Source organism: Rhinatrema bivittatum, chromosome 1 (assembly GCF_901001135.1).
Source record: "Rhinatrema bivittatum chromosome 1, aRhiBiv1.1, whole genome shotgun sequence".
NCBI lineage: Eukaryota > Metazoa > Chordata > Amphibia > Gymnophiona > Rhinatrematidae > Rhinatrema > Rhinatrema bivittatum.
Window position 1 is genome coordinate 431,895,612 of NC_042615.1, and position 26,302 is coordinate 431,921,913.

At 45.5% G+C, this 26,302-nt stretch overlaps 1 protein-coding gene across 1 annotated transcript in view; it reads right to left on the reverse strand.

The window, feature by feature from the left end:
• Nucleotides 1-26,302, reverse strand: part of LOC115092930 (protein NipSnap homolog 3A-like) — a 101,442-nt gene that overhangs the window by 20,306 nt on the left and 54,834 nt on the right. Inside the window, exon 3 of the mRNA XM_029604368.1 lies at nt 7,435-7,593. Within this exon, the coding sequence (XP_029460228.1) occupies nt 7,435-7,593 (159 nt within the window). The remainder of the gene's footprint in view (nt 1-7,434; nt 7,594-26,302) is intronic.

A 26,302-nucleotide genomic window follows, 5' to 3' on the forward strand; every position in this document is an offset into this window, starting at 1 on the left:
TAGGACAATGAAGACTGGAATAGGCTTGGCAACAAAGGCTGGAACACGCTGGGCAACGGGTGGTAGCAACACACATTACAAAGTAATTGGGTCTGTTGCTGATGCAGAGTGCAGTGGGAGAGCCACCCATATAGAGGGCAATGTGGATGACATCACTAGGGGCCTTAGCAGCTTTTCGCCATTGCCCCTTTAAATGGGTTGCATTTGGATGCACGGGAAGCTGAGATTGGCAGGGAAGGAGCCAGCACCATCCCACTATGTCGGGGGGAGAGTGGCAGGCCTGACTGCACAGGTAAGAGTGGAGGTTCACATGAGGGACCTGCGGACTGCCGAACTCAACATATTTATTTATAAAAACAATTTATAGGCCACATTATTTAGATAAGAAGACTGTACGTTGAATATCCTTTTTCAGGTAAAATCTGTTACTTTAATTGCATGGAGGCCCATATTCAGACACAATCCAGATAGCAAACTTTAACCAGCTAATTTTAGGAAGGTCTACAAGCTGACCAGACTTAGCTGAGTAAGTTATCTGGCTAACTCTGAATCTCGAAATTGCTGGTTAACTTAGCAGGCTAACTAATCTTCTCCCAGTTAGCCCCCAGATGCTCAATTCTAGCCTTCTAATTTGTTCACCAGCTATAATTTAGCCAGATAAGTGCCCAGATAGTCATTCAGCCAGTTTACTTCTCAGTTAGCTGGCTAAATGCTTCTGAATATGGACCTCATAATTTTTAATTGTGTGTAGGAATGGATGAGTGAGGTAGCTCAGATGGGCGTGGGAACTTGGGGACTCTGTTTAAAAGAAGGGTTCACAATCTTGGTGTGTTGTGGTCCCTCTCTAAAGAAGGAATACTTTTTTCAGGAGAATGGGATTTCAAAGTAATTAAATTGTGCCTGTTGTACTATCTTTGTTTGTAGCATTTTTGGAGGGGTGCCAAATTACTAAGGGGAAAATTTCTAGCCTGCCCTGGGCACCTACATGTCTCAGTCTAGCCCTGTGCCCCCCCCCCCCCCCAGAAGTTGCCATCCTGTGCTAAAGCATGGGCTGCACCTCTGCTCATGTGGCATCTGGCCACATGGTGCCTGAAGGAAAAAGGCAATCATCTCTTCCAGAATGGCAGGCCACAGAGCCCCTTCTTTCTTAGGTCTCTTTACCCCACACTGCAGGGGGTGGAGGGGTGGCAGCAAGGTGAGGCAGTTTGAAGAAGGAAAGAGAAATGTCAGCAGCCCAGTACCACTGAATGGAAGAATGCATCGGAGCTCATCCCTAACACCCAAACAGAACTGAGGGAGATGAGATAAGCTGGAGGAGAGGAGGGCAAAGAACAGCATGAAGAGGAGGAGGGAGAGGGGAAAGGAAAAGAAGAGAGGAAGGGAAAGGATAAATTGGAGAGGGGAAGGGTAAGAGAAAAAGGAGGGGAGGAATGGGGAGAAGATGGCAACAAAATGGAGGGAGAGCAGCAGGAAGGGAGAAGAAAGCCGGATAAAGGTGAAAGAGAAAAATCTTAGGTATCACCAAGAATATTCTAATAAATGGAATCACAACCCCTAGTTTTCTACATAAGCTCAGGAGAAGATTCAGCAGCAAGTGTTCATTGACACATCTGCATAAATTTGAATACACGTGCATATTAAATAATATAAATGTTCATTTACTTTATATAAGTAAATTCATTTCCTTACCCTCCCATATGGCTAGATAAATTATTTTTAGTTGTTTTGTTTTTTTATTTTAGTTTTTTTTGGGTGAGAGAAAAGAGATCTTAGTAATTGGTTAGGGAAGGAAAGAAAGAGGATCGATGGGGAAAGAAGAATTAAAATTGGAGACAGAGGGAGGGGAAGGATGGAGAAGGCAGGGAGATCTGGAAGGATAAGCAATGTAGGAAGGATGGGGAGGAGCATCCAGGGGAAGGGGCATCCAAGACTGGGAGAGGGGAAGGATCCCTTCTCCTCTTACTCTGTTTCCCCACCTGACATAGATACCTTTTCTCTCACAAGCATCCACTGCTGATTCCCTTTCACATACACACACCCTGTTGGTCTTCTATTGTCTCTCTTTTGCCCCCCCCCCCACCACACAAACACACACACACTAATCCTATCTCATTCACTCCTTTGAAACTGATCCCCCTCTCAATATCCATCTGGTCCCCCTCATACATTAGCATCCCTCCAGACACTCTCTCAGCCCCTCACTGATTCCGTCCCACCTTCATTTCCCACCCTCCCCCCATTGATTAAAAAATCCTTTCCCCTCCCCCACTGCTGATTCATACCCTTCTCGTCCTCCCCTCTTGTTGATTAATAGGCCTCTCACCTTGTCCCCTTACAATCCCCATGGTGCCAGTCTGGATTGGCAGGAAGTGAATGGAAGTACTCAAGCCACATCCTTTCCTGCAACCTGAGGCTTAAAGTGACATTTGGGCCCTGGATGGTTTAGGAGGACAATTCAGCCCAAGGCATCACTGCTTCACCTTTTCCTCCTGCAGGCAGATGAATGTGAGGAATTTTATATATTTGCACCTGACTGCACAGCTATCCCCAATCCCCATTCTCCCGTGATTCCACAATGGCCCATGCAATTCTGCAGTGAGGGCTGGATGCTCCTTCCCTTGCTGCAAATCATGAATAGATGGGTGACCACAGACCCTGCATATGATATTAGGCACTGATGATCCTTACTTGCAAGTTTGTACAACCAAGCTGAAGGAAAAGTGTGCAGCAGTTGTGAACAGCCCCTCTAAACTTGTTAATTTCATGTTTTCCAATCTCAGAATGAGCAAAACACAAACATTCCCAGGTATGTTAATGTAAATTAGTATAGTTAAAGGCCAGCATAAATTTCCTTTTTAACCACATTTTTATATATTCCTTTTAATATAAACATTAGAGGTTAATAATTTTTTTTAGGTAAATCGTTTAATCTTGTTTTTCCTATTTCTTTCTTTGAATTCTGCTGACTTCTAATAGATGTCCTGGTCTCCTTTATCCAGCTGACCTTTCACTTTTATTGTCCATTATCTTAAGTTTCCTGCTACTTTTCTGCTCTTTGCAATAAGGAAAGAGGGAAAGACAAGTTTTCTTAAAGCACTTGCAGGCCGATGCAATATAGGGTGCTCGGGTGAGTACACTGTTTAACTTGTGGTTAGATGCTGGTGTTGCACTGGAGGTGGACCCTTGGCCTGGTGCAGGATTGGAACAGCCCTCTGGTTGGACCTAGAGAGCGCCTGCCACCAGGAGGCGGAACACACAAGGAGACAGAGGCTAGCTGGAGTTTCACCAATAGCAATCCAGAGTTTCCGCAGGTTGAGCCCTTGGGTATCCTGACCGCCTGGACTTAGGTGGGCCTCAGAGGGTCTCCCAAAGAGGTGGCAGAGACGTGTGCCCACCACGAGCAAAGGTACACGGCTGGTGAAGAAAGGAGGGACTAGACCTGAACCAGGTTCAAATGAGACCTCAGGAAAGCAACAGGAAATGAAAGTCCTCTGGGCGAGATAGGCAGCACCTACTGGTCTAGTCTGAGGTAGGCCGCGGGCAGCGTCCGAGCAGGCTGGTCTGGTGGTCACAGGAGCAAACAGAGTATCCGAGTGAAGCGCAAGGGTCAAAGCCAGGGTATCTATCCGAGGGTGGTCAGCCAAAGCAAGGGTCAGTTCCGAAATCAGTCCGAGAGTAGTCAAGGTGAACAGAGGTCAGTTCCAGGTGGCAGTCAACATGGACAGGCAAGCAGAGGTCAATTCCAGATGGCGGTCAAACATAGTCAAGAGCAGGCAGTGGTCAGTTCCAGGCAGTGGTCAAACGTGGTCAGACAAGCAGGGGTCAGTACCGTGAATCAGTCCAAGAAGGTACGACAAGAGGAGGAACGTGGAGCAGGAATCCGGACAGACGGTGGAACACAGAGAGGACCACGGGAACACAGGAACACAGGAGCACTGGAAAAAGACAGGAACATGGAACGCAGGAACACTGGAACAGACAGGAACACTGGAACAGAGACTGGATCAAGGAAGCAGGAAGAACACAGGAACATAGGACAGCAACTAGCTACACTGAAGGTGTCGATCCAATTGCCAAGGCAAGGTTCTGGAAACAGAGCCTCGCCTTAAGTAGGAAGCCTCAAGTGACATCATTGGGCAGTGTCCGAGACAAGATTCCCGCCCTGGGCCCTTTAAATATGCAGACGTAGGCAGCGCGTGTGCCTAGGGGCGGGGCCGAAGACGCTGAAGAAACGGAGCCCCTACAGGAGCTCCGCTGAGAGGCCTGCGGCGTGGAGGAAGCTGGAGAGGCCCGAAGACAGTATCAGGGACGTCAGGAGCTGGCGGCTGTGGCAAGGGAAGAGGAGCCGGAGCTTGTGGAGGGAAGTGCGAGGTGAGCAGGCCCAGTTGCGGCACCAATGCAAACAGGATGCGCATCAGTTGGTTTTTGACGCATATCCACAATCCCTTATTCTAGAAGGGGATTAGCGCATCCAAAATGCACGTTCAGCCCCCAGCGAAACTAATAGTGCTCATCACATGCAAATGCAGGTTGATGAGGCTATTAGTTGTTTTCCCCCGATTCAAAAAATAAAATGTGCACTCCTTTGCAGCATGACCCCTCATTTAACTATTCGATCACACACCCAGGAGAAGCAGCTGGGCATGCGTTAGGAAAGCAGACGCTCAACACTGAGCGCCCATTTTCCACACTGATGGTGGGTTAGATAGCAATCACAAGTTGAACTGTTAATTAATCAAAGGCTGTGAAAATGTCAGTGGTCATCAACTCAACAAAGATGGACATATGAAATTGCAGAGATTGCAAAAATAACTTGGTCTTTCAAAGTACATAAGTTAATTGTGTGTTTAGTAAGTGAACTGTGTCAAATCCCAGACATCAGAAGCAACAGCTGGCAAGTAAACTTCTGAATTGGAAAAGTTTCAGTAATCTTGCATGAACAGTGCCAGTATGATGTCATGGCAAGATTTCCACTGATTGAGCTGGAAAAGGTGTAAGTTACTAAGAATTAGTTGCTGAAAGAACTCACTCATGAAGGAACTCACACTTCAAAGAACTTACTTACTAACCAATTCACTTATACAGCTGTGCATAACTGCAGTAACAAATTACTGTAATACCGGTGCAATTACAACCAGCTGTAAGAGAGATTCACAGCACTAGTGACAAGACTAACAGCAAAGTGCAGCATCCAGAGTAGCCCAAAAAACAGGAAGGAAGACGGTCTAGCAAAGCCGTGAGGAATATCAAACAAAGAAGCCGAAGTCTTCAGAAGTATTTTATTAAAGAGGCAATATTCCAGTAAATGCCCGACTCAAGGCCTGAGTTTCTCCCGACCATGGGCTGCTTCAGGGGCTGCTCATGACAGATTATGGCAATTGCCAGGGAACAGTACAGTTATCTCATACCTCATCCAGTAATGCGAAATCATTAAAAAAGGAGGTTTTCCAATTTGTTTATGAAGACACTTTAAAAGCTGCGTAACACAGGTACATTCAAAATAGAATGAAATTGCTCCAGATCACACAGTGTTATGTTTTAAAACTGGAGAGCAAAACAAGCTGAGGAAATATTTGTTACGATGCAACGTATGCTTGACGCTATAGCTTGTTCTACTCTCCAGTTTTAAAACATAACACTGTGTGATCTGGAGCAATTTCATTCTATTTTGAATGTACCTGCGTTACGCAGCTTTTAAAGTGTCTTCATAAACAAATTGGAAAACCTCCTTTTTTAATGATTTTGCATTACTGGATGAGGTGTGAGATAACTGTACTGTTCCCTGGCAATTGCCATAATCTGTCATGAGCAGCCCCTGACGCAGCCCGTGGTCGGGAGAAACTCAGGCCTTGAGTCGGGCATTTACTGGAATATTGCCTCTGTAATAAAATACTTCTGAGGACTTCGGCATCCAGAGTAGCAGCATCATTATCAGAAGCAGAGAGAAAGAGACCTGCATGAGAGAACTTTAGGACATCTGGGAAGAGACAGACAGCCGCTGGAAATTCCCAGTTCCAGCTTGTGGGTGAGAGATTTATATGAAGGCTAGGATTTGCAAATGTTGTTTTCCTATTTTAAGCAGAGCTGATCATACATTTAATGGGAATTCACAAGGAGTTTTAGGGTAACAGAATACCAAAAATTATCTTATGGTTCAGGGATATTTTTGATTTAGTATGGGGTCACTGAAAATATAGCATGGTGAATTGTTGTTGTCCAGTGGTAGGTTTAAGTCAGATTGAGAATGTCATAATAATGTCTGATGATATACAGAATCTTGTCTTCTGTTATGAAATATATTTTGTTTATTGTTAGGAAGCTTTGTTAATAAATATTGGTGGCTTATCTTTTTTCTGCCTAACAGTGTGGTTTATTTTTGGTGTGGAGTGGGGCCTTAAGATAAACAAGGAAAGGTTTATCAGGGTATTCGTACATGAAATAGGGGGAAGAAATCTGGGGGGGCTGAACTTAGGATAATTTGCCAGGTTTTCTTCCCTAGTAGTTTACACTGACAGTATCTAAAAAGTGCTCCGCATACCAGCACTAATAGTATGCCATATATATAGCCTCTTAATGTTAAGACAGCTCCACTGCGGAACTCAAGTTTGTAAAATCGTATTGCTTAGAATATAAAAAATGGTAGAAGGCTTTTGGAATGCAAATAGGGGTAGATTTTCAAAGGGTTATGCGTGTAAGATACGTGCGTAACTCCCGAAAACCTACCCCTGCCTCCCCCTGTGCGCGCCGAGCCTATCTTGCATAGGCTCGGCGGCGCGCGCAAGCCCCCGGGACGCGCGTAAGTCCCGGGGCTTGAAAAAATGGGCGTTCTGGGGACGGGGCCATGGACTCCGGAACAGCCACCGGGCCGGGGGATAGAGAGCCGGCGCGCGCAAGTTACGCCTGACCAGAGGCAGGCGTAACTTCTTCGATAAAGGTCAGTGGGGGATTTAGTTAGGGCTGGGGGATGGGTTAGATAGGGGAAGGGAGGGGAAGGTGCAGGGGGGCAGAAGGAAAGTTCCCTCCGAGGCCGCTCCGATTTCGGAGTGGCCTCGGAGGGAACGGAGGAAGGCTGCTTGACTCGGCGCACGCAAGTTTCACAATTGTTCACCCCCTTGCGCGCACAGACCCTGGAGTTTATAACATGAGTGCGGCTGCGCGCGCATGTTATAAAATCGGGCTTAGATTTGTTCGCACTGGGTTGTGCGAACAAATCTACACCCACGCGCATGTTATAAAATCTGGCCCATAGTTATTTTAGCTTAGCAGTCAGGAAGGCCAGGGCACATCTTGGTACATTTTACTGTTCTATTAAACAATTTTAATTGCAGAAAATTCATATCAATAATTCTTTCTTTCGCCAATGCATATTTATAATTACTTCTAGAAAATATTGGACATCCTTCCTCATTTGATACAGGAAACAATCACACTCACCCGCTTTTTCAGGTTTCCCCAGCTGACACCATGGAACCAGATAGGCAACTTCAACACATATTTTATCTAACATAGGTAGTGCTTTGGAGATCATTTTTTCCTGCCATTCTTGATCCTGTAATGATTTTCTCTGGGCTTCTGTTCGGTGGGCAAAACTATCTATGGCAGAAGGGGAAAACAAATTAAGTTGAAAATATGAAGCATATGTACATCATTACTTACCTTTTTTGTCTATGTCTACACCTTTGGCTGCTAAGTTCAGATGTATCTGAACAATTTCAGATTATGTTCAAATTAATTACACAACCAGAGGACTAATTGCACATAGTTTCATATTTGAACCCACAATATAAAATGATTCCTAACAAGGAGACACACTGTTTTACAGTTGTTGCATACTTTATGGTAAAATTATGTTCAAGCACAGTGAACACTTGGAGGTCTGATTTACTAAGGCTTTTCTATTCATCTTTGTCTATTAAAACCCCAAGTGGCATATGGCTTTGTGTTTAGAAACATTACAGTCTGTTAAGTTTTGATCCTTCAAGGATTATTTTTTCCTCATAGGCAAAGAATGGGAGAAAATCCTTAGTGAATCAGGTCCTTAGTGCTTTAGATCAGTGGTTCTCAATCTTTTTTCTGTCGGGACACACCTGACAGATGGTTCTCACACTGAACCCATGATCATCACAGGGCTAAATGTAAACATATATTCTGTATCTACAGGAACTGCCCTGACCCCCCAACAATGGGTGCAGAACAGGACTAGCACATTCCTCTTTCAATTTACCATGCAAAAAAGATATTTTCTGGTGTCATTTCAGTAACAGCAACATAAACAGTTTTTATGCGCAATAGCCCTCCTTATGAAAAAACAATAATTTATCACCAATACATGTCCTATTGAGAAAACACAACAAATAATATTGATACAAATGCCTACATGCTAGTAAAATACCTCACCACGGTCACACACACAAAACTGACCTTCACCAAGTACAGAAAGATCGCAAATTACAAATATGGAGACAAACTGGAATGGAGATCCAAAAAAGTCACTCTGCATTCAGTGCAAAACTGGAAACAGAAATATAGCACCTATCAGACTCCCAGGATCTGCAATAATGCTCACAAACTAATGCACAAAAAGTTATAACTGCATTATGGAACTCATTCAAACGGTAACAACCCTACCTATGAAAACATAGAAACATAGAAACATAGAAATGACGGCAGAAGAAGACCAAATGGCCCATCCAGTCTGCCCAGCAAGCTTCACACATTTTTTTCTCTCATACTTATCTGTTTCTCTTAGCTCTTGGTTCTATTTCCCTTGCACCCCCACCATTAATGCAGAGAGCGGTGATGGAGCTGCATCCAAGTGAAATATCTAGCTTGATTAGTTAGAGGTAGTAGGGGCAGTAACCGCCACAATAAGCAAGCTACACCCATGCCCATTTGTTTTTACCCAGATTATGTTATACAGCCCTTATTGGTTGTTTATCTTCTCCCCTGCCGTTGAAGCAGGGAGCTATGCTGGATATGCATCGAAAGTGAAGTATCAGGCACATTTGGTTTGGGGTAGTAACCGCCGTAACAAGCCAGCTATTCCCCGCTTTGTGAGTGTGAATCCTTTTTCCTTCTCCCCTGCCGTTGAAGTTATGCTGGATATGCGTGAAGTATCAGTTTTTCTTTTCCCCTGCTGTTGAAGCAGAGAGCTATGCTGGAAATTCGTGATGTATCAGTCTTTCTCCCATGCCGTTGAAGCAGAGAGCCATGCTGGATATGCGTCGAGAGTGAAGTATCAGGTACATTTGGTTTGGGGTAGTAACCGCCGTAACAAGCCAGCTACTCCCCGCTTTGTGAGTGCGAACCCTTTTTTCTTCTCCCCTGCCATTGAAGCAGAGAGCTCTGCTGGATGTATGAAGTAACAGTTTTTCTTCTCCCCTGCCGTTGAAGCAGAGAACTATGCTGGATATGCATTGAAAGTGAAGTATAAGAATGGAGTGATCAAGCTAGTTGAAATGCATCAGGAATAGAGGAAGGTGGAGGTAGTAATTTGGTTATTTGGTTTGGGGTAGTAACCGCCGTAACAAGCCAGCTACTCCCGTCTTTGTGAGTGCAAATCCTTTTTTCCACATTTCCTCTTGCTGTTGAAGCTTAGAGTGATGTTGGAGTCACAGTAACCATGTGTATGTTTATTGAATAAGGGTATTGTCTCCAGGCAGTAGCCATCATTCTGGCGAGTCACCTACTCTTCATTGGCGGCCTCTTGACTTTATGGATCCACAGTGTTTATCCCACGCCCCTTTGAAGTCCTTCACAGTTCTGGTCTTCACCACTTCCTCCGGAAGGGCATTCCAGGCATCCACCACCCTCTCCGTGAAGAAATACTTCCTGACATTGGTTCTGAATCTTCCTCCCTGGAGCTTCAAATCGTGACCCCTGGTTCTGCTGATTTTTTTCTTATGGTAAAGGTTTGTCGTTGCCTTTGGATCATTAAAACCTTTCAAGTATCTGAAAGTCTGTATCATATCACCTCTGCTCCTCCTTTCCTCCAGGGTGTACATATTTAGATTCTTCAATCTCTCCTCGTACGTCATCCGATGAAGATCCTCCACCTTCCTGGTCGCCCTTCTCTGTACCGCTTCCATCTTGTCTTTGTCTTTTTGTAGATACGGTCTCCAGAACTGAACACAGTACTCCAGGTGAGGCCTCACCAAGGACCTGTACAAGGGAATAATCACTTCCCTTTTCTTACTCGATATTCCTCTCTCTATGCAGCCCAGCATTCTTCTGGCTTTTGCTATCGCCTTGTCACATTGTTTCGCAGACTTGTTTCGCAGACTTGTTTCGCAGACATTGTTTCGCAGCCTTGTCACATTGTTTCGCAGGCAACACTACAAATATTTAACCAGGCCCTAAACACCAATACACCGCCTATGAGGAAAACAGAACAAGCCAAGCTGCTATGGATCCGTACACAGAAACAACAAGCTTGCAGAATACCTTTACCTGGGTCACATACGCAGAACAAAGATAGACTCTCACCAAATACAGAATAAAGTAACCATCAAGTTAATGATTTTGTTTTTCCATTATTGCACTGCATATACTCTGGCTTCTTGCTGTTTCCAGTTCAGTTTTTGTCTCCACATTTCTATTTATACATTTCTCAAGTAATATAAAATAATAATTCTAAAACTAGAATAATAAATATAATAAATGTTTCAAAACAGCTGATAAATAGAATAAAATCCAATCATTAAAAACTTTCAAAATTATTAAAAATTCCCTAAACACCAATAAAATATTTCAAACAGCAAACACATTACATATGGGCTGATACAGTACTGTTAGCCAGCATTTGGATGCGCGTTTTCGACACGCTAGCTTTACCCCGTATTCAGCAAAATTGAGCGTCGGCTGTCAAATCCACTGACAGCCGCTGCTCCTGTTTGAAAAGAGGCGCTAGGGATGCGCTAGTGTCCCCAGTGCCTCTTTTTACCGCCAGGCCTAATTTAAATAAATTTTTTTAATGTATCGCGCACACAGGAGAGTGTCCTGTACGCGCGCTGGGAGAGTGGGCACTCGCCCACTCTCCTGTGTTTTTTACTGTATAAGCCCGATAATACCCAATAATTAAAATGGCAGTCAATCAAGAAAGATAAACTTAAAAAGCCACCTTTACTTACCCTCTCCAGCAACTCTCCTATTCCTTTCCTTTGTAGGCCTTAGCACACACCAGAAGCAGCAATGGCTGCTGAAGCTCTGTTCTGATGCTACTCTTCCTTAGGGTCCATGACTAGTCTGTCTCACACACACACACACACACACACACAGACACACACACACATACACACTTTCTGTCACTCACACACCAGTCATCTTTCTGTCATACACACACACAGTCACCTCCATGACCTCTCTTTCTCACACACAAACACACACGAGTCACCTCCCTGACCAATCTTTCTCTCACACACACACACACACCAGTCACCTTCCTGGCCAATCTTTCTTTCTCTCTCACACAGACACACACATACCAGTCACCTCCCTGACCAATCTTTCTCTCTCATACACACACCAGTCACCTCCCTGACCACTCTCTTACTTTCACACATTTTTCTCTCTCTTACACACACAATCTCAATCACACACATTCTCTCACACACTTACACACATGCGGGCTCACTCTTTCTGTCTCACTCGCTCACCCCCACCCCACATGGCAGCTATAGCACAAGGCAGCCGGTATTCTGCAATTAAAGCAGTCATAACAGGCTGGGAACTGCAGCAGGAGTGACTCCCCCGGCCCAGCAGTGGTAAGAAGGCAGCACTCAGCTGTTTGCCTGTGCTGTGATCGTTGCAGCACAGAGCAGTCAACTGAGAATGTGGCCACGGGGATTTCCTGCCATGTGGCTGTTTGGGAAATCTGTCCAGTAGCTGTGATATGCAAGGGCCACGGGTGAGTGGCCAAGAGCAGAAAGGCCATGATTCTAGCTGCAGAAGCCAGGGGACGTTCCTGTGGTACAGAGGGTGCAGGGAGAAGGGGCTGAGAATAGCGGCTGTAGCTTGTGGATGTGCAGAGTCTTGGGAAGCCAATGTCAGGCTTCCCATGGTATAAAAAGGCAGCATTTTGATCTGGAGGAGCCAGTTGCGCGCAGCCTGAGGAGAGGCATGAAGTGTTCCCGAGGGGAAGGGCTGGAGCGGACAGCTGCATGTCGAGCCACTGTAGCTGCCAGCCCTCCCACAATGAACCTGGCCACAGTCTTGAGTCTCTGAGCCTAGTGCCATCACGAGGAGAGAGGGGAGCTGCAGAAGGCATTGGGTGCCTTACGATTTAGGCCACAATCCTGCTGACATCAGTGATGATATACTGCTACCCATGTCTGCTATGTGTTATCTAATTCCAAATAATTTCATCACTACTGTTTTCCACTATATTTATGAACTTAGCAGAACTTAGTCAGTATTTGTTAAGCATCTTTGGAATTGCTGCTACTTTAAATTGTTTACACTAAGTATTGCAAAGCTGCAAAGGACCTATGCTCATCTGCTGCTACTTAAATTGCACTGTAATTTCTTATTCAAAAAAGGCAAGTAATATTCAAAATAAGCAGATAAATAAAGTGAACCCTAATTGTCTGCTCCTGCATTTCTTCTCCAAATTTTACTTTTGAATATTTTCAAGGTCTATACGCCGAGGGTTGGAGCTAGGGTTGCTAACTGACCCCAGGTTGACCGAACAGGCTGATCCCGTCTTGGCTTTACTCCATTGTTCCCTAAGATACAAATCTATCCAAGCAAAACTAGGATTGGATTAGACTGGTTGACCTAGGGTCAGATGGCAGGAGACAATTTAACCTCCCATTCAAAAGCATTAGTATAAAAGAAATTTTAGAGAAGTGATATAAAAACACATTAACAGTTTTGAGCACATATGAGAGAGGCTAGCTTCTTGTTGAAATTTGGATTGCAGTCAGTGATGGGTTTACATTTTTTGATGCACCTGTGCACCATTGGTCCTGGTCTATTTTTTTGCACTTTCTCATGTATCTCTCCTAACTCCTTTTTCCATGGTGTCTAAGAGGCAATGCTCTTAAACACCATGTGCAGGACTTGGATAGATGCCTGGTCCAGCTTAAATGCCTTAAGGAGAGTAATTTTCTATGGGCGGGATCCTGCGGGGCAGGTGGGGCTCAGAGGGTGTAACCAGAGACTGGGATCCAGGTGGGGATAAGTAGACCAGACCAGGTCTCCGGGAGGAAGGCAGCTCCTGACTGCAATACTGTCCAAATACTGAACTGAGATGAAGCAACACACTGTAAGTAAAGAGTGTCCACTGTCTGAGGAGGAGACAGTCTATGGATGTGCAAGTGTAAAGTTATAATAAAAAGTACTGTTTTAGGAAGGCAGGAGTCAGTCTTGTTTGTCTCCAGGCCTGTGGGAATCTACTCATTCCCACATATGTTGTCATGCATGGGATTTATTTCTAAGCAGTGCACAGGAAAAAAAAACCAGCCTCCAAGAAAGTGTCTGTGTGGGGTGCAGAGAGTTCTGAAAAAGACCTGTGGTTTTAAACATTGTACAGAACCCAGGAGGCCTGTGGCCTTAAAACTAAGTACAGAATACAGGGACTGCAGGAGTGCATGCTGGTTTATGAAAGAGTGTGGCAGAAGCTGCACTGAAGAAAAAAACCCATGGTTTTAGAGAGGAAACAGTGTATAGTCCTGGTTGCAAGGATAGCCAGGAAGTTTTAGGGTTGAACTGGCTAAAGGGAGAAGCCCTGCTGGGAAGTAGGCAGGGATTTATCAGTGAGCAAGTTATTGCTCGTCAAGCAGGGTTTTTTTTTTAATTTTTTTGCCTTGAAAAGTGAAAGAACACCAGTGCAGCAGGGCTGTGCTGAGTAGTATGGGGCCCTCTTCCAGCAAGGAAGCCTCTCTGCAGGGAAGGTGTGCAGCCCCAGAATGCAGCAGTCTGAGACCATGACTGAAGAAAGCTGGCAGGCCCTGATCCAGAATCTCCAGGAGGGAGATAGGCATGTAACCCAGACCACCTTTTGAGTTACTAATAGGTCCTGTAACAGCTTAATGCAGTTAGGGAAGTAATTAGGGGAGTATCCATTAATGGACAGTCCTCCCACTGGTGGAGCTGTAATGGATTTTCCTGGTCCTGAGGTTTTATAGCTTTGACATTAGCTCTGAGGGCAATATTATTTGGAAGTCAGAGAGAGAGGTTGTATTTTTCCTAATTTGGATTGGAACCTACCTGAAGCCTCAGAAAGCCTCCAAGACACCTCCAGGACAGACCAAGGTGCAGAGTGGCTGCTCTAGGAATATTTTGGGATTTTGAACATTTATTTAGAGGACCCCTGCTGGAGGCCTAGGCCTTTCTGAAGTAGGGATTGGGGAAGCCCGAGCTGAAGACGCCTAGTGTTTAGGGAAGATTTTCCTTCAGTTTGAGCCTCAGTGAGGAAGGGGGTGTAGTGACCCGCTACAGAGGATTTCCTGATTTTCTAAGTTTGGGAAAGAAGAGTTGTTTTCAACATCTGGGAGGAAGTGTTTTTCTGTCCATCTTCCTGCCCATCAAGGGGACGAGCAAATTCTGCAATCCACCTAGGATTCCTACCATCTGGGATCCCACCAGAAGATTAATCTAGTAATGTTCGACAGGAACCGTAATCTAGTAATCTTCGACAGGAACCGTGCCTGCTAACTTTCAGAAAAAGGCTTAAGACGTGGTTGTTTAAACAAGCCTTTCCAGACCACAACTGACCCCTAATTCTCCGACAACCACAGTCAGACACTCTTAGAACATTATAAACAATTGCTCTTTCTGTTAAATTCCTCTCGCCTTTTTCTCCTTCCAGTTTTGAACATCCCTGTTTTATTGTAACTTCAGATTTTCTCCTCACTTGTTACAGTTCTATGTTATTTTCATTTTACACCCCTTGTTAAATGTAAACCAGCATGATGCAAACTTTATCGCGAATGCCGGTATATAAAAACACACTAAATAAATGTGAGTAAAAGATCCATATTCGAGGGAGGACACCTATCTGGCATCTACCAGAGCCCTGACAGATAGAGACAGTAAATTCTCTGCAAAGATAGATTTTTGTGTCATCAGGAGGGGTTTCCCATCCAGCCAAGGGGGGGGGGGGGGGGGGGGGGCCATGTCCAGAGGGACCACTGCACAATCTAATCCAGAAGTGTGGATGAATCCTTTGCTTAATAAAGATTAATTCACAGATAGAGGAGAAAGGAGCTGTAATTGGAAAAAGTATAGCAGACTGTGGTGTGTGATTTGCCATATCTAATTGTGCCATTCAATGAAACTGTATCAGTAAAGTATTATTTTGGACACTGCCTATGCAGTCCGAGTGTGGTTTGTTTGGCATTCAACTCACAGCTCACAGTACAATGAGGAAAATTCAGCTAAACACTCCATCAACCCTGAACTGGGACTGGAGAAGGCTTCTTTCCACTCCTGGTCCAAAGGACCTACACCTTGGGATGGGAAGAGAAGAAAAAACTAGCCAGGGTACATGCCCCAAAGAACTTATAAATAACTTTATGTCCCCTTCTGTACCCAACTCATACACTAAGGAAGCATTACAAGATGTTACAAGAAAGCCTGGCAAGGTGTCAGCAGGCCTGGGCTGAGCAAAAACTGAACCAGGAAGCACACTGGGCCATCATCAATTTCTACATGGAATGGTGCTTCGTGGCCTTGTCAGGAAGTGGTGACGCATTGTGCCCAGGAGCGGGCACTACAGAATGACAGCAGTTGATCGCTCAACTACAAGAAATTTCAACAGAGATGGCCCAATGAGAGGAGGACCGAAAGCAAGTTGCCAGAGAGAATGCTATGCTAGTGAGTGAGCTGAGAATAACTACTAGCTTGCCAGAAGAAAGGCCAGAGATTGATGCTACAGGTGGTCCTGGTAAAGACCTTGTAGGGTGTCCAAACACTACTGGGAGTCCAAAAATAGCTCCTGTGAGAAATGCAGAGAAAGAGGCTTTGAAGAACCTTGAGCGAGGGGTCACAGAGAGCTCTAAAAAGAGCGACATAGACTGCCCAGGAGGAGGCAGTGTTGAGAAGTGGAACATTGGCGCTACAGGCGGACCAAATTAAGACCCTCTAAAGTGTCCAAACACTACTAGGAGCCTCAAAACAACTCTTGTAAGAAGCCAAGAGGGAGAGGGCAGGGAAAAGAAAGTGAAAGATGCCATGTCAGAGACCCTAGCAATTTATGCTGCAGAGGAGCCAGTGACCGGCATGGGTGATTGGCCAAAGTGTATAGAAGAGGTGGCCAAAGTGTAGAGAAGAGGAAACCATGGGGACCCCAGAAGAGGGCACTGCAGAGAACCTTGAGGAAGAGTCCACAGAGAGCCCAGAGGGAGGCGCTGTGGAGACTCTAGGAACTGAGGATCAGAGGAATCAGCAGCGGTGGTTCCTCAACTGTCTATGAAGCTCTATCGGGGTGAAATTTGAACCCAGAGCCAGTAAAGGACTTAATTAAAGGACTGGGATGTGCATTGTGCAAACAGTACACTGGGTGGTCATCATGACACGGTCGAGGGTAACCCTAAGAAAAGGGGATTGGGAGGTCTTGGACTCTCCTGGATGGGATCCAGGAAGCAGTAGGGACCCCATTGGATCCAAACTGAGGAGAGGGGTATGTGAGGCAGTGTCCCTAGTGTTCCCCTATTTACCTGTGCAAGACCGGGCTAGATGCCTGGTCCATCTTAAATGCCTTAAGGAGAGTATGCTCAATGGGCGGGATCCTCTGAGTCAGGTGGAGCTCAGGGAGCATAACCAGAGACTGGGGAATAAGAGCTGGAATCCAGGTGGGGATAATCAGACTAGGGCAGGTCTCCAGGAGGAAAGCAGCTCTTGTATGCAACACTGTCCAAATACTGAGTTGAGATGAAGCAACACACTGAAAGCAAAGAGTGTACACTGTTTGAGGAGGAGGCAATCTATGGATGTGCATGTGTGAATTTATAATAAAAAGTACTGTTTTTAGAAGGATGGAGTCAGTCTAGTTTGTCTCTAGGCCTGTGTGAATCATCACTTGTTCCCACAGTGTCCTTTCCATTATTTTTATCTCCATCTTCTTCACTTCCTCTCATCTTATTGTTCTCCATTTCTCTCCTGTCTATTCCTTTATAGCTAGATTTAACTCCTCCTTTTCCTCCTCTCACCTTCCAGTTCTCTGTATTCCAACCCTTCATCCCCCCCCCCAACTCACCCCTCCACTGCTCCCTGTCAGTTCTCTATCTTCCCCTCATTAGGATACTCCCCTTACCAATCTCCAGCTATTTATAGATCAATATTCAAAAGCTTTCAATGTGGCTTCTGAAAGATGCATGGGGGAGGAGCTTCATGGCAGCATGAAACCTCACATTGCTTCTGCCCTGATTAAGTTTCCAGTTTCCTTTTGCTTGGTTTCTTCAGAATAGTAATGCCTTCTAAAATGACAAAGAAGATAGGATCTTTTCCTCAGAGTCCCTCCCTTCCTCATCATCACATGGGAGCTGCATCTGATACAGAGGTGATGGGTCCTGTGGCTTGTGTGAAAAAAGGAAAGATTTCCCTGGTTGTGGATGAGGCATCACTGAGACCCCTTGACAATCGACTTCCACCGGCAGCTCGAGGCTCCACTCCTAATGCCTTAGCATTGCAACCTGTTCAAGGCACCAAGTTTGAGGAACTGTTGGAAATGAAGCTACCAATGTGGAGTTTTTTCCCTTTGGTTGGAGGATCTTTCAGTGTTGTGGTATTGAGCCCAAGGTAATCTTTTCTGGGAACAGGAGGTGGCCCTCTATGGATGAACCAACAGTTTGTTCCAGAAACTGACGGTCATCATGCTAGACTCACTATGGGACCTCACAGTAAAGCTTGGGTCAGCTTTTTCTGACTGTGCTATGAAAGCTGATATTATTTCTAATAAGTTTGAATCTCTGGTTAAAGAAAATGCACTACAACAAGAACTGTCTGGGAAGACTCCATCTCCAAAGAAGGAATTAGCTCTGTGAAAGCTATCCATGCTTCTCTTATACAGGACTATGGAACTATCAATAGAAGAGTGGAATTTGTTGAAAATAGGCTGAGACATTTGAATCTTCATTTTTTAAATTTTGCTAGGGTAGTGAGGGAATTACCATGTGTTACTTTAAATAGATATCTTTTAGAGAAAGGAGGATTACCTCCCTTCCTTTAATAGGGTTTACTTTTTACCAAGTTTTCAAATGAAGCAGCGCTTTACAGCTAATGTAGATTTGACTGCTTTTCTGGAGAGAGAGCAACTTCGTTAGTTGTTTTTTTTTTCTGAATATGATATGAGTTTGGTAATGAAGAGTTATGTTAGGAAGATGAATATTCAATTCATGGGTGATAACGTAAGGATATTTCCTGATTTGTCAAGAGTTACACAGGAAAGAAGGAAAAGTTTCCTGGCTTTGAGCCAGGCTTTGGGGGTTACATTCTCTTGAGATATCCCTGCAAATGTATTGTTAAGTTTAATAATGATTGTTGTTTTTTGGTTTTTTTTTGGGGGGGGGGGGGGCGTTGTTTCGGAGCAGCTACACGCTTTCATTGACTCTAACAAATTGTTCTCCCTCTAATGTTTTATCCAGCTAGTCTGATATGAAGAAAAATGCAGGATTGAGTCATGTTATGCAGTTTCTTTGTTTCTTCTTTTTTCTCTCAATCTTTTTCTTCTTCCTGTTTTGTGGGCTAACTGATGTGGTATAGTTACTATTGATATTTGGTTTCTTTCTTTCTTTCTTTTTTTTTTTCCTTTTTACACATCTTATTTCTGTAACAAAGTGGATACTTTGTCATAAATTGCAAATTTAAGAAATATAAAGTGAAAAAAAAGGACGCATAGCACAGAAACCCTGTTATTGTCCAGCGTTCATAATGGTATCAGGGGTTTCAAAGGAAATACAGAATATGTCTTGGTCCTCCTCGACATCTCTGCTTTCTTTGATACCCTTGATTACATGATCTTGTTGGCACACCTGAAATCCTTGGGTATTTCTGGAATTGTGTACAAATGGTTTCAGTCCTTTCTCACTCAAAAAATAAAAACAAAAACCAACAACAACCAGCAAATCATACTTGGTAGCAATTGTTAAAACTGGAATACTGTGACTACTGGTGTTCCTCAGGGCTCTGCCCTATCCACTACATTGAGCAATATCTGTCTGGCACTTATTTGAAAGGTCCATATTCAGACACAGTTTGAATAGAAAAGTTAGCTGGATAAACTTATCTGGCTAACTTTGGAGGAATATTCAATAGTGCAGCTGCACTACTGACTAATATGTTAGCTGAGTGCTGACTAACTATACCCTGCTAACTTTAGGATAGTCTTTGGGGTGACCAGACTTAGCCGGCTAAGTCATCCAGTTAATATCAGAGTTAGCCTGTTAACTTACAGAGTCAAGCATGAAAGTGTGCTATGCTGTTTTTGCATGCGATAATGCATTATCGCATGTGTAAAGCCCTGTACTATGAATGCAAATTTTTGAGGTGGGTGGGATGGGGGAGGAGTAATGGGCGAGAATTAGAAGCCATATTACACACTGGAAATAACTACACCTTTTTTTGTGGTGTTAAGCTGTGCAATATGGCCAGAACGCAATTCACGATAAAGTTTTGGAATTGCATTTTGGCCATTTCTGGAGGGAGAGAGAGAGAGACTATCTATACCCTAGCTTGATGGTACCCTGTTGTAGAGTCATCAAGCTAGGTTGAGAGAACATAGTAGAAATTTCAACTTTGTGAGACTTTCCTCACTCCAAATGATGCCAAATCTTCACAAGGTGTACTGTGCTGTTCGTACTTATCACTCTACATGTGAAACTGACCCCTAAACCCTAAACCACCACTAACACCTCACCTTGACCTATCAGGTGGCCCTCCTATAGAGATATAAATACTTAACTACTATGAGGCTTTTATAGATAGTCTCTCTCTCTCTCTCTCTCTCTCTCTCTCTCTCTCTCTCTCTCTCTCTCTCTCTCTCTCTCTCTCTCTCTCTCTCAATAATTGATGAATCTAGGCCTTAGTTGGCTAACTCAATTCCTCCCAGTTATGCCCCCAGAATTCCCCTAAGTCATCTGGCTAATTTTTAGCCTCCTAACTTATTAGCCAGATATTTGCCCAAATATTCATTTAACCAGCTAACTTCTGAGTTTTTGTACCATACTCATCATCGTGGTCTGAAACTCTCAAATTGATGACTCTATGTTTGCAGTAGGTAATCGATGGTTATTTCATAATAAAACGTATGCTAAACATTGCAAAGACTGAAATTATAATTCTCAGCAAATTCCCTCCAAATGATTTTCTATGAGTATTCACATTTGATAATCAGAACATTCCAGTGAACCATCAAGTATGCAATGTAGGGGTCATTATTGATCTTAGTTTGTCCTTGTGCTCTCATATTAAAGCTGTTGCCAATGCATCATTTTTTAAAGTTTCGTGTTGTCAAGAAGTTGCATCCACTATTGTAGCCATCAGATTTTCAAACTATAGTTCAGGCTTTAATATTGTCAAGCCTTAATTATTGTAATGCTCTTTACATTGGGTGTCCAACGGTTGAAATACATCCAAAATAGTTCAAAATGCTGCAGCCCATATCTTGATGGGCATATCAAAGTAGCCTCGCTGATACATAAGGTTATTTATGGTAATTCTGATTGCTGGGTAAATTCCATCTTAAGAATTTATAAGCCATCCTGTTTTTTAAGGTCTGAGAATAAATGCTTATAAGAAATTCCAGCAATCAAATTGGCACATTTAGAAATGACTAGAGTGAGAGGCTTTTCTATAGCAGGACTCCATTACTAGAATTTTCTACCAGTACCTTTTGTAAGGTACTTAGAAATCTGATTGCTAGGCGATTAGTGAATAAGCCTTGAGAAATACATGCAGTGCAGTGTTATAATTATCTCTGAATTTTATTTTATGTTGTAATGTTTTAAATTGTGTGTTTTATGTACTCTGCCTTGATTTCTAAATTATGAGTGCAGATAATAAATTTAAATAAATGTAAATGTAAATGCAATATAGAGGGTGAAATTCTTTTAATCACGAAAGAAGAGTGTCATCTGGGAGTGATTGAATCTGATGATCTTAAGGCGACCAAAGAGGTGGATAAAGCAACTGCAAAAGCCAGAAAGATACTTGGGTGAATAGGGAAAGGAATGACCAGCAGAAATAAAGGAGGTGATACTGCCCCTATAAAAGACCCTGATGATACCTCATTTAGAATACTGTGTACTATTCTGGGCAAAATGCTGTAGGGTCTGCATCAAAAGCCATATGATATGTGAATGAAGGACTAAAGGTGCAGGGGAGATATGATACAGACCTTCAAATACATGAAAGCTATAAATGATGCACAAAACTTTATTACTGGAAACAAAACTGCAGAACTAGGGTCATGATATGAAACTCCAAGGGGGATGATTCAGAACTAACATCAGAAAATATGTGTTCATAGAGTGGATGGTGGGTGCTTGGAATGCCCTCCTGGAAGAGATGGTGAAGACGAGAATAGTGATGGAATTCAAATGGGCATGGGATAAACACTGTGGATCCCTTCAGGCTAAAGGATGGGAATGAAAAAATAGGGTAACCTATGTTATGTTTAGGTATAATACTATAGCATGGTGTGGCAGCTACTACCCTTAACAGTAGGCATGGGGGTTAGCTGTATGGAGCAGCAGATACCTCCAAAGGAAACTTGCTGGGCAGATTCGATGGACCTTTGGTCTTGATCTGCCATCATTTACTATGATGCTATGGAGACTGCACCTTCAAAAAGATATAAACTGGCTGGAGTTGGTCCAGAGAGTGGCTACTAAAATGTTCAGTGGCCTTCATTCTAAAGCATGTGATAACAGATCTAAACATGTATACCCTGGAGGAAAGGCAGGATAGGTGTTATGAAATGAGGACTTGTGGACCCTTGGACCGAGGTGGGAAAGGCGCCACCTGGGAGGTAGGCCCTTCAGGACCTCACTATCGGCAGGTGGAACAGACAAGAGACAGTCAGAATCAAAAGACAGTTCGAAGGGTGATCCGGCAGAAGCAGGGTCAAGGTCTGGAGATGGTCCGAAGCGTGGTCAGGCCAAAGTCAAGCCAAGCAACAGAAATAAGCTAGGAAGCTGAGCTGTTGCCAAGACAAGTCCTGCCAGGCAGGGCTTACCTAAAATAGGGCCCTGAAGAAATGACGTCAACAAGGAGGACCGGCAGCTGACTTGCCGCAGGCCCTTTAAGTAAAGCAGAGAGGTGCGCGTGCCTAGGAACTTGAGTGTCGATGGACAAGAGTGGCGGCTTCTCCTGCCATACCTCGCAGCACGCCGGTGGTGGACAAGGCCACGAAGAGGAAGGCAGTGCTGAAAACGCCCCCCCCCCCCCCCAGCCCCGCTGCAACTCCAGGAACCAGCTTGGGCAGGCCGAAGGGTAGGTGAGGCAGGCTGATCGCGGTCTCTACTGCCGGTCGATGTAACAATAGGGAAGATATGATAGAGACTTTTAAATACCTCCAAGGTTTCCAAGCAGAAAAGAAGAAAAGAAGGCTCTAGAACAAGGAGTCATGGATGAGAGTGAGAGGGGCTAGGCTGAGGAGTAATCTAAAGAAATATGTCTTTACAGAGAGGGTAGTGAATGCATGGAACAGTCTCGCCATAGAGGTGTTGGAGGCAAGGACAGTATCTGAATTCAAGAAGATATGGGATAAACACAGAGGATCTTTGAAGGAATGGTAGGAATCATAAAGCTGAGTAGTTGGTGTAGCTGGGCAGGTTGGATAGGCTGCAATGGTCTTTTTCTGCTTTCATGTTTCTATGACATGCAAAATGTATGTGAGTACTTTAAACTTTTCAAACAAAATGTTACAATAGCTCTGTGTTGCAGTTTTTCTGTCCCGAGGGGGAGGGGGACGGTTTGGGCGTGGGTGTAGTAGAGTGGAGTGAACCAATTTGGCCTCTGTCTGCCTGAGCAGGGGTCACGAGGTGACTGAGCAGTGCAGAGACTGAAGCATGCCAGACAGTTTTGTGGAGACTGTCAGCTGAGCGGTCAGAAGTAGGGCACTACACACAGTGTGACACTCAGGGCAGTATTGTCTCTCTGTCTGTGAAAGCTTTCTGCACACATACAAACGCACACACTAGAGTGGCACAGTCGATGGGTAGGTGCACTCAGCTACATTGCCTCCAAGAAAGGCAGAGGAGGAAAAGGAAATAGTGGCAAGGCTGCAGCTGTTACAGCCCCGATCGCCTGCACTGCGACTGGGTCCTTACCTTCCCCGCGGGTCTCCCCTCAGCGCCGCGAGCCGCGCAATTCCGGGCTGGCCTGGCCGCATGGCAGCGGCGTCCTCCTCGTGGGGACGCCGGCAAGGCCCGACGGTAGCTCCGCCCCCTGCAGGGGAACACACGCGCGCGCGAGGGCAGTCCTTTTAAGGACCCAGCACCCGGAAGTGCCGATCCGCCCTCTCCCTGACGTCAGCCCCGGCGGGGGATTTAAACCCGCAGCTTTCTTCCTTGCCTTGCCTTGCAACGAGGTCGCTCCTAGGAGGATTAGTTGCAGTTCCTGATTCCGGTTACCAGTTCCAGTGTTCCTGTCTTCACGCTTCTGATTCTTGCTGCCTGCCTTGACCACGGTTTGTCTTCACGCTTCTGATTCTTGCTGCCTGCCTTGACCACGGTTTGTCTTCACGCTTCTGATTCTTGCTGCCTGCCTTGACTACGGTTTGCCTTCACATTCCTGATTCCTGCTGCCTGCCCTGATCCTTGCTCCGTTCCGGGTTTTTCATCTCATCTGCGACTCTCCTAAGACCCAGCGGTCCGGGTTCCTACGGGCTCCTCCTGGGGGAACCTCGGGCTTCCAGGGCGAAGCCACCTAAGCCCTAGCGACCCGGGCCTCAACAGCTCCTCTGGTGGGGTCTCGGGTTTCCAGGTGAAGATCCGGTTTCTACGGTGTGTGTCTGCCTTCTGACCATTCCTCTTCACGGTCAGTCCAAGGATCCACTTTGACGCTAACAGTTTGCAAGGCCATGGATCCGGCAGACCTCGCCGGCCTGCAGGCCATTCCCGGACTTGCCCAGCGCTTGGTGCAACAACAGCAGGTACTGGACTCTTTGGCCGCCACCGTGGAACGGTTGGCTACTCGCATGGACGCGGAACCTGCGGCAGCGGTTCCGGTTTCGGTATCCACACCAGCACCTGTGGTGACACTCCACACCCCCACGCAGCTTCCGGCTCCGTCACGTTTTGCAGGGGATTCTAAGGCCTGTCGCGGCTTCCTGAATCAATGCTTCGTACGGTTTGCCCTGCTGCCCAACCAATTCGCTTCGGATGGGGTTAAGGTGGCCTACATATTTTCGTTGCTTGATGGTCGGGCTTTGAATTGGGCGTCTCCTATGTGGGACAAGAATGATCCTGCTCTAAGTGACCTGAACAGATTCGTGGAGGAATTCAGAGCTGCATTCGACGAACCTGCAAGCCAAGCCTCCGCAACCTCTGAGCTGCTCCAACTCCGGCAGGGTACGTGAACCCTAGCTGACTATGCCTTGGAATTCCGCACACTTGCCCTAGAGGTTGGTTGGGGCGTCGATGCTCTCCGTGGTGTTTTCCTGGAGGGTCTGGCAGCTAGAATTAAGGATGAGTTGGCGGCTCGCAACCTCCCGGAGGACCTTAATTCTCTTATTGAAGTGGCAGGCCGCATCGATCGACGTCTTCAACAAAGAGCTAAGGAGGGGCGTCCTCCCCGTCGCTTGCCTCCCCTATCCTTGGCCATCTCTAGACCATCAAATTCTGGGTCTCGTACCACCAGTACCCCTGCGGAGTCCTCAACGGAGGAACCCATGCAGTTAGGAAGATCCGCCTTATCCCCTGAAGAGAGGCAACGCCGCCGGGACTTGAAGTTATGCCTCTATTGTGGAGGGAAAGGTCATTTCTTGGCCCAATGCAAGGAACGGGCGGAAAACTCCCGCGCCTAGGGGTAAGAGAGGAGGTCTCCTTAGGCTGTTTAAATGCAACTCCTCAATGTACGGTACCAGTAACCTTGAGGTACCCGGGCGGTTCATTCAGAACACAAGCCCTCATTGACTCCGGGGCAGGAGGGAACTTTATCACTAAAGACTTGGTGCAGCGACTCCAACTCTCCACGCAACGTCGGGAACCGCCCTTACGGGTTACTTCTATCCAGGGTACCCCCCTTTCTGGCAGCATCTCCACTATTACCACGCCCCTCATCCTCCAGACTGGGCTGCTCCATACGGAGAGGATTTCATTTCTGATTTTGGAGAAGTCCGTACACCCTGTGGTCCTCGAATTGCCCTGGCTCCAATTACACCCCCCGGAGATCCGATGGGATGATTTTCAGATCGCTCGATGGAGTCCACAGTGTTTCCGCTCCTGTATCCGATCCTGTAAGGGGCAACAAATACCCCTAGCACATACAGAAATCAAACTTCAGCTTCCGTCCCCGTACCAAGATTTCGCCGATGTGTTCTCTAAGGAAAAGGCGGAATTGCTGCCGCAACATCGCCCTTTTGATTGTGCAATCGAACTGCTTCCTGGCTCTACCCCTCCTCGGGGAAGAGTGTATCCTCTATCTCAACCTGAAACTCGGGCCATGTCAGAGTACATCACCGAGAACCTCGCTAAAGGCTTTATTCGTCCCTCGAAGTCTCCTGCAGGGGCAGGCTTCTTCTTTGTGGCAAAAAAGGATGGGTCCTTGAGGCCATGCATAGACTATCGCGGACTCAATGCCATAACCAAGAAGAATCGCTACCCACTGCCTTTAATCCCTGAGCTGTTGGACAAACTCCAGGGAGCACAAGTATTTACTAAACTGGACTTACGGGGAGCCTACAACTTGGTCCGTATCCGTCCCGGGGATGAGTGGAAGACCGCTTTCAACACCCGGGACGGACATTACGAGTACTTAGTAATGCCATTCGGACTATGTAACGCCCCCGCTGTGTTCCAACATTTAATGAACGAGATCCTTCGGGAATTTCTGCATTCCTGCGTCATAGTATACTTGGATGACGTTCTCATCTACTCTCCAGATCTGATCTCTCACTGGCGACACGTTCGACAGGTACTCCAGATTCTTCGGGATCATCGCCTGTTTGCTAAACTTGAAAAATGTCTCTTCGAACAAGACTCTTTGCCCTTCTTAGGGTATATCGTTTCAGCAACAGGTTTTCGAATGGATCCCAGCAAAGTATCCGCCATCCGGAATTGGCCTCGGCCGGTAGGTCTGAAGGCTTTGCAACTTTTTTAGGTTTTGCAAACTTCTACCGGCACTTCATCCCACAGTATTC